The sequence below is a fragment of the Crotalus tigris genome, unplaced genomic scaffold, assembly GCF_016545835.1.
Source record: "Crotalus tigris isolate CLP2741 ecotype Arizona unplaced genomic scaffold, ASM1654583v1 scf7180000020728.642097, whole genome shotgun sequence".
Classification (NCBI taxonomy): domain Eukaryota; kingdom Metazoa; phylum Chordata; class Lepidosauria; order Squamata; family Viperidae; genus Crotalus; species Crotalus tigris.
The window spans coordinates 452,342-464,596 of NW_024098154.1; the positions used below are offsets into that span (position 1 = coordinate 452,342).

At 40.0% G+C, this 12,255-nt stretch overlaps 2 protein-coding genes across 2 annotated transcripts in view; one reads left to right on the plus strand and one right to left on the minus strand.

The window, feature by feature from the left end:
- Positions 1-12,255, plus strand: part of OCIAD1 (OCIA domain containing 1) — a 14,550-nt gene continuing 2,295 nt past the window's right edge. The window contains exons 1-5 of the mRNA XM_039368279.1: positions 1-157; positions 3,504-3,588; positions 4,559-4,612; positions 6,092-6,139; positions 7,333-7,447. Coding sequence (XP_039224213.1) covers positions 92-157; positions 3,504-3,588; positions 4,559-4,612; positions 6,092-6,139; positions 7,333-7,447 — 368 coding nt within the window. The 5' untranslated portion in view covers positions 1-91. The remainder of the gene's footprint in view (positions 158-3,503; positions 3,589-4,558; positions 4,613-6,091; positions 6,140-7,332; positions 7,448-12,255) is intronic.
- The window catches only part of LOC120319441 (OCIA domain-containing protein 1-like), a 21,260-nt gene continuing 16,447 nt past the window's right edge, over positions 7,443-12,255 (minus strand). The window contains exon 7 of the mRNA XM_039368282.1: positions 7,443-7,923. Coding sequence (XP_039224216.1) covers positions 7,914-7,923 — 10 coding nt within the window. The 3' untranslated portion in view covers positions 7,443-7,913. The remainder of the gene's footprint in view (positions 7,924-12,255) is intronic.

A 12,255-nucleotide genomic window follows, 5' to 3' on the forward strand; every position in this document is an offset into this window, starting at 1 on the left:
CTCTGAGTGGGGCTTTGGGGAGGGGAGGGAAGGGGAGGGGGCGTCTTTTTTTCTTTTTCATCCCGCTGTTTTCTGCTCCATAGACCGAGTTATGGAGCCGTCTGGTCAGCCGCGAGGTCCCGGAACCTACGGTCCCATGGACGGGGTGGTTGGCAAGGTAGCTTTTTTCCCCCCTTTCTCAATGCCCGGGAAGAAGGCGGCGGTGGGGGGAGCGAAGGATTCGAACCGTGTCTTCTCCCGCCGGGTTCTTCCATCTCGGACGAGCAATTGGAAGGTTGTCTCTGCTGAGGCTTGACGTTGAGGTTCTTGCTCTTTTGGGGGTCCCCCCTCCGCCTCCCCCCCCCGTAGGATGATAATGATTGCTCTCGATCGGACCCAGAAGGAAGGAAGAACGTTAGCGCAATCCCAGCCTTCCTAGGTTTAGAGCAATATTTAGAATAGAATAGAGCTGGAAGGGACCTTGGAGGTCTTCTAGTCCAGCCCCTGCTCAAGCAGGAGACCCTATACCAGGGGTCTTCAAACTTGGCCCTTTTAGGACTTGTGGACTTCAACTCCCAGAATTCCTGAGCGTGCCTAGCTGAGGAATTCTGGGAATTGAAGTCCACAAGTTATCAACGGGCCAAGTTTGAAGACCCCTGCTATACCATCTCAGACAGGTGACTGTCTAGTCCAGAGGTAGGCAGCCAACTTGGAAACCTCTCCCTTTCCCCTCAGCATGGCTGGCTCAGGAATTCTGGGAGTTGAAGTCCACGAGTCATAAAGCAACCTAGGCCTAGGCCAGAGGTAGGCAACCTTGGCTCTTTTATGACTCGTGGACTTCAACTCCCAGAATTCCTGAGCCAGCCATGCTGAGGGGAAAGGGAGAGGTTTCCAAGCTGAGCCATGTTGGCTCAGGAATTCTGGGAGTTGAAGTCCACAAGTCATAAAAGAGCCAAGGTTGCCTATCCCTGGTGTAGTCCAGCGGCTCCCAACCTTTTCTATACCCCGCACACCTAGAATGCTTCTAATATATTCTCACACCCCTTACAAAAGTTCGAAATAACAGCAATGAATTATGCATATATACACTATAATTTTGAAAACCCAAGTTTTCGCACTCCCTGGAATACCGTCTCGCACTCCCAGGGGGTGTGAGCACCCCTGATTGGGAACCCCTAGTCTAGTCTCTTCTTAAAAACTTCCAGTGATGGAGCATCAAATATTTCTGAAGGCTGGTTAATTGTCCTCACTGTTAGGAAGTTTCTCCTTAATTCCAAGGTTGCTTCTCTCTTTGGTCAGTTTCCAACCATTGTTTCTTGTCCTGCCCTCTGGTGCTTTGGAGAATAGTTTGACCCCCTCTTCTTTGTGGCAGCCCCTCAATACTGGAAAGCTGCTATCATGTCTCCCCTATTTCTTCTTTTCTTTAGACTAGCCAAACCCAAGCCCTGCAGTCGTTCTTCGTATGTTTTAGTCTCCAGGCCTTGGATCATCTTAGTTGGTCTTCTCTGAATTTTTTCCAAAGTCTCAACATCTTTTTTGTAGTATGGCGACCAAAATTGGTTGCAGTAAATAGCAGCTAAACTTACTGCGTTCCTGCATTGATGGATAACTTTATGCAGGCCGTTCTTTTAAAAGGGTTCAAATATCCAGCCTTACCCAGGACAGGGAATCGGTCGATCTGTCAAACATCTGGAGTGGCAATCAAGCCAGGAATAAGGATTTAAGGAATGGAATAATACATTAATATCGACCTTCTAAGGATGAGCAATATGGAATTGTGCCATTTTATAATGTTTATAACCACAGCAATTGCATTTACTGTTTATATTTTGAAGATTGAGGCAGGGCAGCACAAGATAAATCCCCCCTAAAACAGAGCGGCATGAAATAAATAGCCACCAGATCAAACAACCTTTTTATGTGACGGTAACTTTATTTGAGCAGGAATGCTATTTTATGGGTTTTAATGGAGCAATAAAATCAATGGGAATAAAATATTTTAAATATTTTTTTTTACTGAGCCAGTTTGGTTTAGTGGTTAAGGCACCAGGCTAGAAACAAGAGACAAGTCCTGCTTTAGCCGTGAAAGCCAATTAGGGCCAGGTACCTTGGGCCAGCTACCCTCTGGAGATGACCACCTGATTGCTAAACTATATATAAAATGTTGCTTAAGATGAATCTGGAAGAAAAATTTGTCAAGGATTGCATGGTAAAATGACAAAAAAAAAAAGTTTGGGTATAACATAACGCTAGCTAAATGGGAGAATGTACTTTTAAAATTTACTTTGAATTACAGATTGAAATTTTTTTTTCTTTGTTTTGTAAGAATAATAAGGGCGGGTTATAAGTAATCGGATAAATTAATATAAATAAATGTGTATAACCATTGCAAGCAATTAAAAGTGTCAACTGCTCAGCTGCATGGATGTTTTGATCAAAGAATAATTGAAAGTATTATACAGTGAGATGCCTTTCTAAGGATTTTACGAATTTCTTTGTGATAGACAATTGCAATGTCTGAAAATAACTATAATGTCCCTGGTATGTAGATTGTATTAAAATACTATTCTTGGATATTCTCTACTTTCTTTATAGTAGAGAAAAAATTACCTAAACTTTGGCTAAATCAGTATTATAGCAAGGATGGTTGCAGCTTCCGTGGCATGCTGTAAGACAGTGGTTCTCAACCTGTGGGTCGGGACCCCATTTGGGGTCGAACGACCATTTCACGGGGGTCGCCAAACAACGCAGTCCGCCATTTTTTCCTCTTTTCCTTAGCTGTGCTACTCCCTTTTATTCTATTGGCTTTTGAAAGCCAATAGAATAGACTCTCTTGAATAGAGTCTATTTCTATTGGCTTTCAAAAGCCAATAGGAATTGTCCAGGCTGTCTCTGCCCTGCTGAGCCCGCCAAAAGTCCCATTCTGCAAACGGTGCTGCACCAGTTGAGTAGTCCTCGACTTACGACAGGTTGAGTAGTCCTCGACTTACGACAAGTTGGGGGTCGCGGCATTAAAAAGGTTGAGAACCACTGCTGTAAGAGAAGAGCAGACTAAGCTAGAAGGTGGGGTTAAATGAGTCATCAGTATGGAGTCATTGTGTTGCCTCAAGATATCTAAATTCAGCCCCCCCCTGAATTCTATTGATTCTTATCTAGTACCAATTTAGCTTTGATCATTAGTTGACTAGATTCTTGTACAGGGGTAGCAATAATAAACTCTTCTGTGCTTTGAACTCAACGAATGCTTCTAGTTACTTGCGCCTGACACATAGTCACACATTTATCACAGCATGTATTTGAAAGTACACAAATCAAATAGTAAGAAATAGAAATTGTGTCCTAATTCCACACTCCAGTTTTCTCTGGCGGATACAAAGACATCTCCATGAACATGTTTTTTAAATTTTTAATTTTATATACACTATTAAAAACATTGATATATCTTGGTGCTGATATTTATTGCAGCTGAGATAGTTCAAACTCTGATGCTTAGTGTTTTATTTTTGTTTTCTTTTTAATCAAAGCACAAGCTAGATCATTCCTATGAACTCACACCAGAAGAATACAGAGTAAGCCGAGAATGCATTAGAGAGAGCTTCTTATACAGATGTAAGTAAAATGTTCCTTGTTTGTGCTTTTGTGGTTAAACAATGTCTCTTTTGCCAAATAATAATTGATATAAGTAATATAGCTTACACAGATGTATACGGTTCAGATATGTTCCTGGTGCTTGTTGGTGGGGGATAATTCCATATACTGTATTTTCCGGTGTATAAGACGACTCGGCGTATAAGACAACCCCTGACTTCAGAGAAGATTTGCATGGTTTAGAAAGTCGTCTTATACGCCAGAAAATACGGTAATTCACATATCTGTGATCTGTTGGCCTTACAAAATCTTCTTTCAAGAAGAGATAGTGAAAAAAATCTAACACCAGTTATAAAATACGTAGGTTCAACACTGTGTGAAAATATTTCTATGTCCCATATTGTAATTTAATATGTGTGTCTTAGGATTTATGCAGTAGTGGATGAAATTATTGTACAATTTTTCACGTGAAGCAGGATTCAGTTCAACTCTCCATTGCTGAAATACAGAGATTTCCGAGTTATATGTCTCCTATTCCACACTTACATATGCTGAGCCATAGACTCTCATTACTAGATTACAATGACTGGATTCCCACAAGACGATAACCTGAATTAAGCCACATTATGGCTTAGCAAGTATATGAACCCAGTTGATGTGTTGTACTTTTATTTCATCTTTATTTCACTTTCTAGAAGCTAAGAAGAAGGTAGACGCTTCCAGAAGCTTAGATTTAACAACTGTAAGATTCTTACTGTAACTCTGTGAAGTAATTTGATTGAGAGAGAAGTCATCTAATGGACTTGGTCAGAGAAATATTTGTAGTTGGGTTCCCTTGCTTTAAATCTACTATTGACTTGAAAGTTTTCTGATTTGACTGGATCCTGTTTTGTACTGTCATAAATATTATTTACAGGTTTAGTGTTTTTTGCTCAGGATGTACTGAAATTTCACCTCCCCACGAATGTTTATTTTCCCCCCCTTTTCTTAGGTTTGCCCATCTCAGGTTTTGCCATGGCGATAACTCATATGTTAATTAATAAAGGTGTGTTCCAAATACCTTTAAATTTGAAAGTCTGTCATTTTTCATGTTTATTTTGTATTATTTTGCCTTCGTATGCTGCTCTTCGTTGTAGCATTGTTTTATATAATTTTCTTTTCTTAAAACAGTGGGGAATGAAATACTATACTTTTTTAAAATGACCATATAAATCAGTGGTTCTCAACCTGTGGGTCGGGACCCCATTTGGGGTCGAACGACCATTTCACGGGGGTCGCCAAACAATACCTGTAATACCATCAAACATCCACATCTGCCTATCCCAGGTCCTGGGTAAGGACTCGATAGATAGACAAAATGCCAAATCCAGTCTGAACATCTGGCTGACTGTGCGATGATAATAATAATAGATCATCGCAGACTCAGCCAGATGTTCAGACTGGATTTGGCATTTTGTCTACCTATTGAGTCCTTACCCAGGACCTGGGATAGGCAGATGTGGATGTTTGAATTGATGATATTACAGATATCGTCGCAGGATGGAAGCAGTTCCTAGTAAGGCCGCCTTTTACAATTGACTAATGGCAAATTTGTCAGTGCCAATGGTGTTCAAGTGATGCTCCAGTTGTTTTGGGATTGCACCCAAGGCGATGATGATGATGATGATTATAGATTTAATCTTCAATTTGATTCACAGTCTGGGACTGGTATAAACTTAACCGTTCAAGTCCTAACCAAGGACCTGAGAGCTGTTAAGATAACTTGTGAGTATATAGGCAGTTCCGAATAAGGTGGTTTTTCGCAAAGTCAGAATATTCAGTTCTAATAAGTTCAAAATTTCTATGTGTCTGGGCCAGGGGTCCCCAACTTTGGCAACTTTAAGATTTGAAGTCCACAGATCTTAAAATTGACAAGGTTGGGGACCCCTGGTCCAGACAATCCTTTGGGGACAGCTCCAAGGACTCTATTACTATTGATACAACCCTTAATTTCTTCGTCCACAATCGCTCAACTTCAATTTGCAGATTGCGATATTTCAGTTATTCTTTCCAGCTGTGTTGTTTATTATTATTATTGTTATTATTATTATTACCACCTTGCAATCTGTATATCTTAACTCCGTGGTTCTCTGCCTGTGGTCCGCTGGCCCCTGGGCTGATTTCATTGCGGCGTCCGCGAAGGATTGAAAGAAATGTTATGATTTCAGTCTTAGTTAAGCCTTGGGGGTCCGTAGCCACGCTCCATAAAAGGTATTTAAAGAGGGTCTGTGGTAAAGAAAAGGTTGAGAACCACTGTCTTAACTGATATATGGTGTTTAGAAATTTTGGAAAAAAGAATCCATTCCTAAGTTAACATATTTTGCAAATCTTTAATGATGACGTTTTTATTATATATCTAATTGGGGGGGGAATGAACCTAAGTGATATAAACATGCTGAAAATGAAATAATTGCCTGGCTATTTTTCTACTTAATAGTTTTGTATAGTAACTTCCCTTTTTTTCCCTCTTAATGTTGATTATCAGGAGTCCTTACAGGTCATCCAAAGTTCGGTGCGATACCAAAAATGGCATGTGAGTTTTCATTCATATTGGAATTCAGTTGTACCTGATGGCCTAAAGTTGAGGGTGAGGGTTCTCGTTATTTAGTTAAGGAGAGAAAATATTAAGCACCTTTTAATAAATGCTATAAGAAATGTAATAGCTCAATAGTATGAAGGTTCAAAATTTAGATGCAAGTGGGCCTGTTTAAACACTGTCTATACCAGGGGTCTTCAAACCTGGCCTTTTTATGACTTGTGGACTTCAACTCCCAGAATTCCTCAGACTATATGCCAAGTAAAGTAAGGGCAGGATAGGTAGGTAGGTAGGTAGGTAGATAGGTAGATAGATAGATAGATATGAGGTAAGTAGGTAGGTAGATAGATAGATAGATAGATAGATAGAAGATACAGTACATATAGTACATAGATATAGTAAATAGATATAATGTAGGTAGGTAGGTAGGTAGGTAGATAGATAGATAGATAGATAGATAGATAGATAGATAGATAGATAGATAGATAGATAGATACAGAACATACAGTAGATAGATAGATACAATAGATAAGATGTAGATAGATAGATAGATAGATAGATAGATAGATAGATAGATAGATAGTAGATACAGTACATAGATACAGTACATAGATATGAGGTAGTTAGGTAGGTAGGTAGGTAGGTGGATAGATAGATAGATAGATAGATAGATAGATAGATAGATAGATAGATAGATAGATAGATAGATAGATAGATAGATAGATAGATAGATATTTCTCATTTTCTTCAAGTTCGGAAAAAAATAGAAATACAAATATGAAAAGTAGGAGAGCAATAATATAACCCTATCCATGTAAACTTGCCTATAAACTTAAACTATAGTAAAGATTTTGGCTCTAGACTTGTAATAGTGATCTCATCAAGAGTTTATCATCTTCTTGTTGAAAAAGAGATAGAAAATAGAAATGTGCTTAAAAGTCATTGGTAGTTTACTCTGTTGTATTGAAATAGATCTGAATGTTCTGTTGCTGACATCTTTATTTAGCAGTTGTATAAGTTCTGTCATCAAGAAATGGGGTCAAATGCTTAGACAGTTAAAAGCATGTTTTAAGCAAGGGATTGTTTTTGTGTGTGTGACTATCATGGATTCCATTTTAACTGTATTCTTTTGTTTAAAATGTCATTTTGTCAAACATCTTAAAGAGTATTTGCCTTCCTTTATAAATAAGTTGCAGGAATCTGTGGATGGTTTGCTGGGAAGATATCTTATATAAATGCATGCAAAGAGAAGTTTATGAACCTAAAGGATTCACCTTTGGGAGAAATGTTGAAGAATGAATCACGGTAAGAATTTTTATTGAGTTAGATTTTCTGTTCTAGAAAGAAAACCTGCTTTAAAATGCTGTTTACTTTTCCCATTTCAATAATACACGATATGTCCTCAGAAAATGAGTATAGTCTACATATGAGTGGTATCAGCTTGAATTCCAAGACTTTTAAAAATATTAAATTGTCATTTTCTTTTAGACTGGGACAAAATCAACTTGGTGATCATCCTGACTGTGTTTGTTTATATTTGCCTTTTCTTTAGAATCAGAAAAGAAGGTTGTGAGTTTAAAAATATATATAAATGGAAACATTGGGACGTTTATTCAAGTCTTCCAAAAGGCAGTCTTGCTTGAAAGAGAAAACAGTTGGAACACATTTAAGTGTAACATTGCCAAACTTAAGTACTTGAACTTTGTCTTCATGGAGAGATGTTTATGCAAGTACTTTGATTGAAGCTGGTGGGACTTCATATTGTTTGAATTTAACCAGAACTTGTATTTGATGATGTTGGTAGAAGAGAAGCATATGTAGAGGGGAAGAAATAAGTGCTTTTGAAAATAATAAACAAACAAATGAACAAACAAATAAAAACACAAATAGGCCTTTTAAATAATCCATTTTTCTTGAACCTTAACTATGAAAATTTAAAATCTCCATTCCTTTTAACACATATCGGGAATTTTCTTAACTGTTTCCTTTTTCTGGTATACTGTACAATTAAGGGAAAAGGATAATTCAACATGATAGGACTTGCAATAAACAATCTGCAATAGCATTGTGTAAGACTTTAATTAGGCCATGTGATTTTAAATCATTTAGTGATGGTGTCTTTTTGCACCTCACATTGCTATGAAAATAATAGTCTAGCCCAGGGGTAGGCAACCTTGGCTCTTTTATAACTCATGAACTTCAACTCCCAGAATTCCTGAGCCAGCATGGCTCAGCTTGGAAACCTCTCATTTTTCCCTCAGCATGGCTGGCTCAGGAATTCTGGGAGTTGAAGTCCACGAGTCATAAAAGAGCCGAGGTTGCCAAGCCCTGGCCTAGGCCTAGGCCGCTTTATGACTCGTGGACTTCAACTCCCAGAATTCCTGAGCCTGCATGGCTCAGCTTGGAAACCTCTCCCTTTCCCCTCAGCATGGCTGGCTCAGAAATTCTGGGAGTTGAAGTCCACGAGTCATAAAAGAGCCACGGTTGCCTACCCCTGATCTAGCCAAATCTAGTGTAATTTTTGGTCTTGATTCAGCATCTTAGTTTATATTTCTTTCTTCTTTTTCTTCAGCTTTCAAGATCCTGAAGCCCATATAACTTTCCCCAAAAAACAAAGTAACAATGAGAGCTTCTTCTGATACCCTTTCCACATAACAATTAATGTTTATTTTATTTATGATTTTTCAACCGGTCTTCTTTTTTCCCCCAAATAACCAAAGGAGGCAAACGTACCTAATATTCCTATTTCCCCCACAACAGTGGTGGCGAACCTATGGCACGGGTGCCACAGGTGGCACGCAGAGCCCTCTCTGTGGGCACGTGCACCATCACCCCAGTCCTGGGCTTTCAGCTGGGTTTTATAAAACCTTTTTGCTTTAGGCCTCCACCACTGTGTGGAAAAAAAAAAAAGATTCAATCAATCAATCAATTTCAACTTCTTGCGGAAAAAAAAATCTTGCAAAGTTGGAATTGATTGATTGAACTTTTTAGTCCCACTCAGTCTGCCGTTACCACTGCAGCCACATCCACCCAATGGGCCACGCCCACCCAATGGGCCACGCCCACCCAGCACCTGACGATACATAAGTGGGTTTTGGGTTGCAGTTTGGGCACTCGGTCTCTAAAAGGTTCGCCATCACTGCCCCACAGCAACCGATCCTATGACCTGCCACAAATTGAGTCCCAGTTGGAGGAGGATTTGATTTTTTTTTAATTTGTTTATTAGGTTTTTAATCCACAGATTGGGCAGAGTACAACAGAGTGAAAATGCCATTTTTTTTTTTTGAAAGACATAAAATTAAAATCCTCCACATGTCTGTCCTTCATGGTTAAAAGTGTGATGGAAAGAATGTTTTTAACGGTTTACGAAATGTGAGGAAGGAAAAGGGTTGTTTGAAATTTCAGAGACCAGGAGTTACAAAGCAGAGGGACCGCAACAGAGAAGGCCTACTGCTTGATCTGTGTTCCTCTCGTATCATATAGTGTGGGACTCAAGTTGTTGCAGTTTGCTTAGGACAGATTTTAAGTATGGCAAAGTGACGATGTAACCTGGTTTTAGGCACCAATGGGTTTTGTGGGTCATCGCTAACATTTTGAGTGACATTTAAATAGAAGATTACATCTAGCATTGTTCCTCACAATGGCAGGACATCCTACTGAATTCCAGCTGGGAGGACAAGATTCTTAACTGCTTTTAACTGTAAGCCATTAATAAGTATTAAAACATTGGGCTTGTTCAAACAGCAATATCATTTAGGCTTACATGCCATCCATAGTTCTCTCTGGGTGGTTTACAACGTCGTCATTATTTGCTCCCAACAATCTGGGTTCTCATTTTACTAATCCTGGAAGGATGGAAGGCTGAGTCAGCCTTGAGCCCTATCAAGATCGAACTCCAGACTGTTGGCAGAGGTGGTGGTTGTTGTTAGTTGCGAAGTCGTGTCCGACCCATCGCGACCCCATGGACAACGTTCCTCCAGGCCTTCCTGTCCTCTACCATCTTCTGGAGTCCATTTAAGCTCACGCCTACTGCTTCAGTGACTCCATCCAGCCACCTCCTTCTCTGTCGTCCCCTTCTTCTATTGTCCTCAATCTTTCCCAGCATTAGGCTCTTCTCCAGTGAGTCTTTCCTTCTCATTAGGTGGCCAAAGTACTTGAGTTTCAACTTCAGGATCTGGCCTTCTAAAGAGCAGTCAGGGTTGATCTCCTCTAGGACTGACCGGTTGGATCGCCTTGCAGTCCAGGAGACTCGCAGGAGTCTTCTCCAGCACCAGAGTTCAAAGGCCTCAGTTCTTTGGCGCTCAAACTTTCTTATGGTCCAACTTTCATAGCCATACATTGCGTCCTGGGCTTCACAATCATTTGTTCAAAGTTACAGTGGTATCGAAAGAAAGTATGAATGACTAGTCCTCGCACTTATAACTACAGTTAGTCCTCGATTTATGGCCGCCACTGAGCCCGGAATTTATGTTGCCAAATGAGAAATTGGTTAAGTGAGTTTTTGCTCCGTTTTACGACTTTTCTCGCCCCGTTTGTTAAGCGAACCCCTCCGGTTGTTAAATTAGTAACACAGTCGTTAAGCAAAGCTGGCTTGCTTCCCCATTGACTTTGCTTGTCGGAAAGTTGCCAAAGAGGATCACAAGACCTCGGGACACTGCAACCGTCATAATTGTGAGTCGTCAAGCATTCAAATGTAAATCATGCGACCAAGGTCTTAAGTGTGAAACATGGTCATAAGTCACTTTTTTCAGTGATCGCTTCAAATGGTCACTAAATGAATTGTAAGTTGAAGACTAGCTGTATTGTGGTGCTCCCAGGGTTATGTGATCAAAATTAAGGCAACTAGTATGTAATAATAATTAATAATAAATAATAATAATAATATTGAAAGGGACCTTGGAGGTCATTTAGTCCAACCCCTTGCACAGGCAAGAAACCCTATACCAGACATGTCAAACTCACGACATCACGTGACGTCACGCAACGTATCGGAACTTTTTCCCCATTGCCGGCAATGGAGTGGGCGCGGTTACCTCGTGACGCATCCCGCCTGCGGGCTGGCAATTTGATATCCCTGCCCTGTACCATTTCAGACAAATGGCTGTCCAGTCTCTTCTTAAAAACTTCCAGTGTTGGAGCATTCACAGCTTCTGGAGGCAGGCTGTTCCACTGGTTAATTGTTCTAACTGTCAGGAAGTTTCTCCTTAGTTCTTAGTTGCTTCTCTCCTTGATCAGTTTCCATCCGTTGCTTCTTGTCCTGCCTTCAGGCGCTTTGGAGAATAGCTTGACTCCCTCTTCTTTGGGGCAGCCCCTGAGATACTGGAACACTGCTAACATGTCCCCCCTCGTCCTTCTCTTCATTAAACTAGACACACCCAATTCCTGCAACCGTTCCTTATATATATATATAGCCGTTGTTTGCATATTTAACTGGCTAAACAGCACTTCCATGATATAGAAATGGAAACAGAGGATCCATAGGTGGTTCAAAAAGTCAAGCTGGAGATCACAATTGTGCAATCAAAGTACAAGTGTTATAAAACGACACAAGTTTTTTGTGTTTGAAAACACTGTTCCCGCACACAGAGTTTTCTTTTAATAATAGTATCAAAACGATGGCAGAGGATAAGAACAACCTGTTTGCTCCTGAACTACTGAGTTGAATAAAAACTTCACCCACTTCAATACTGAAATTGGCCCCATTAACTTTCCTCCCCATTTCCATGTCCGTTAAGTTCCTCCTGAGTCATGTATCTCCTTTCCTTTCTCCTTCCTTCCTTTGTTCCCGTGATTCATTTAAATCTGTTTCTCAAACTTGGCAACTTTTAAGAGGTGTGGTCTTCAACACACGGCTGGCTGGGAAATTCTGGGAAGGGAAGTCGATTAATCTTACGGTTGCCTTGTTTGAGAAATAATGATTTAAATTGTTGTCTTCATTGTTACAAATTTCCATTTGTGTTATTTTGAGGAAGAGGTTCCAACGGATATATATGTCACGGTTCCGACAGATGAAACTCTTCAAAGAACTTTGAGGCATTGTTTACCTTAATCTTTATTTGAGTAGCATGGCATCAGAGTCAAAGTCAAAAACTGGATTCCTCTCCCCTGAGCAC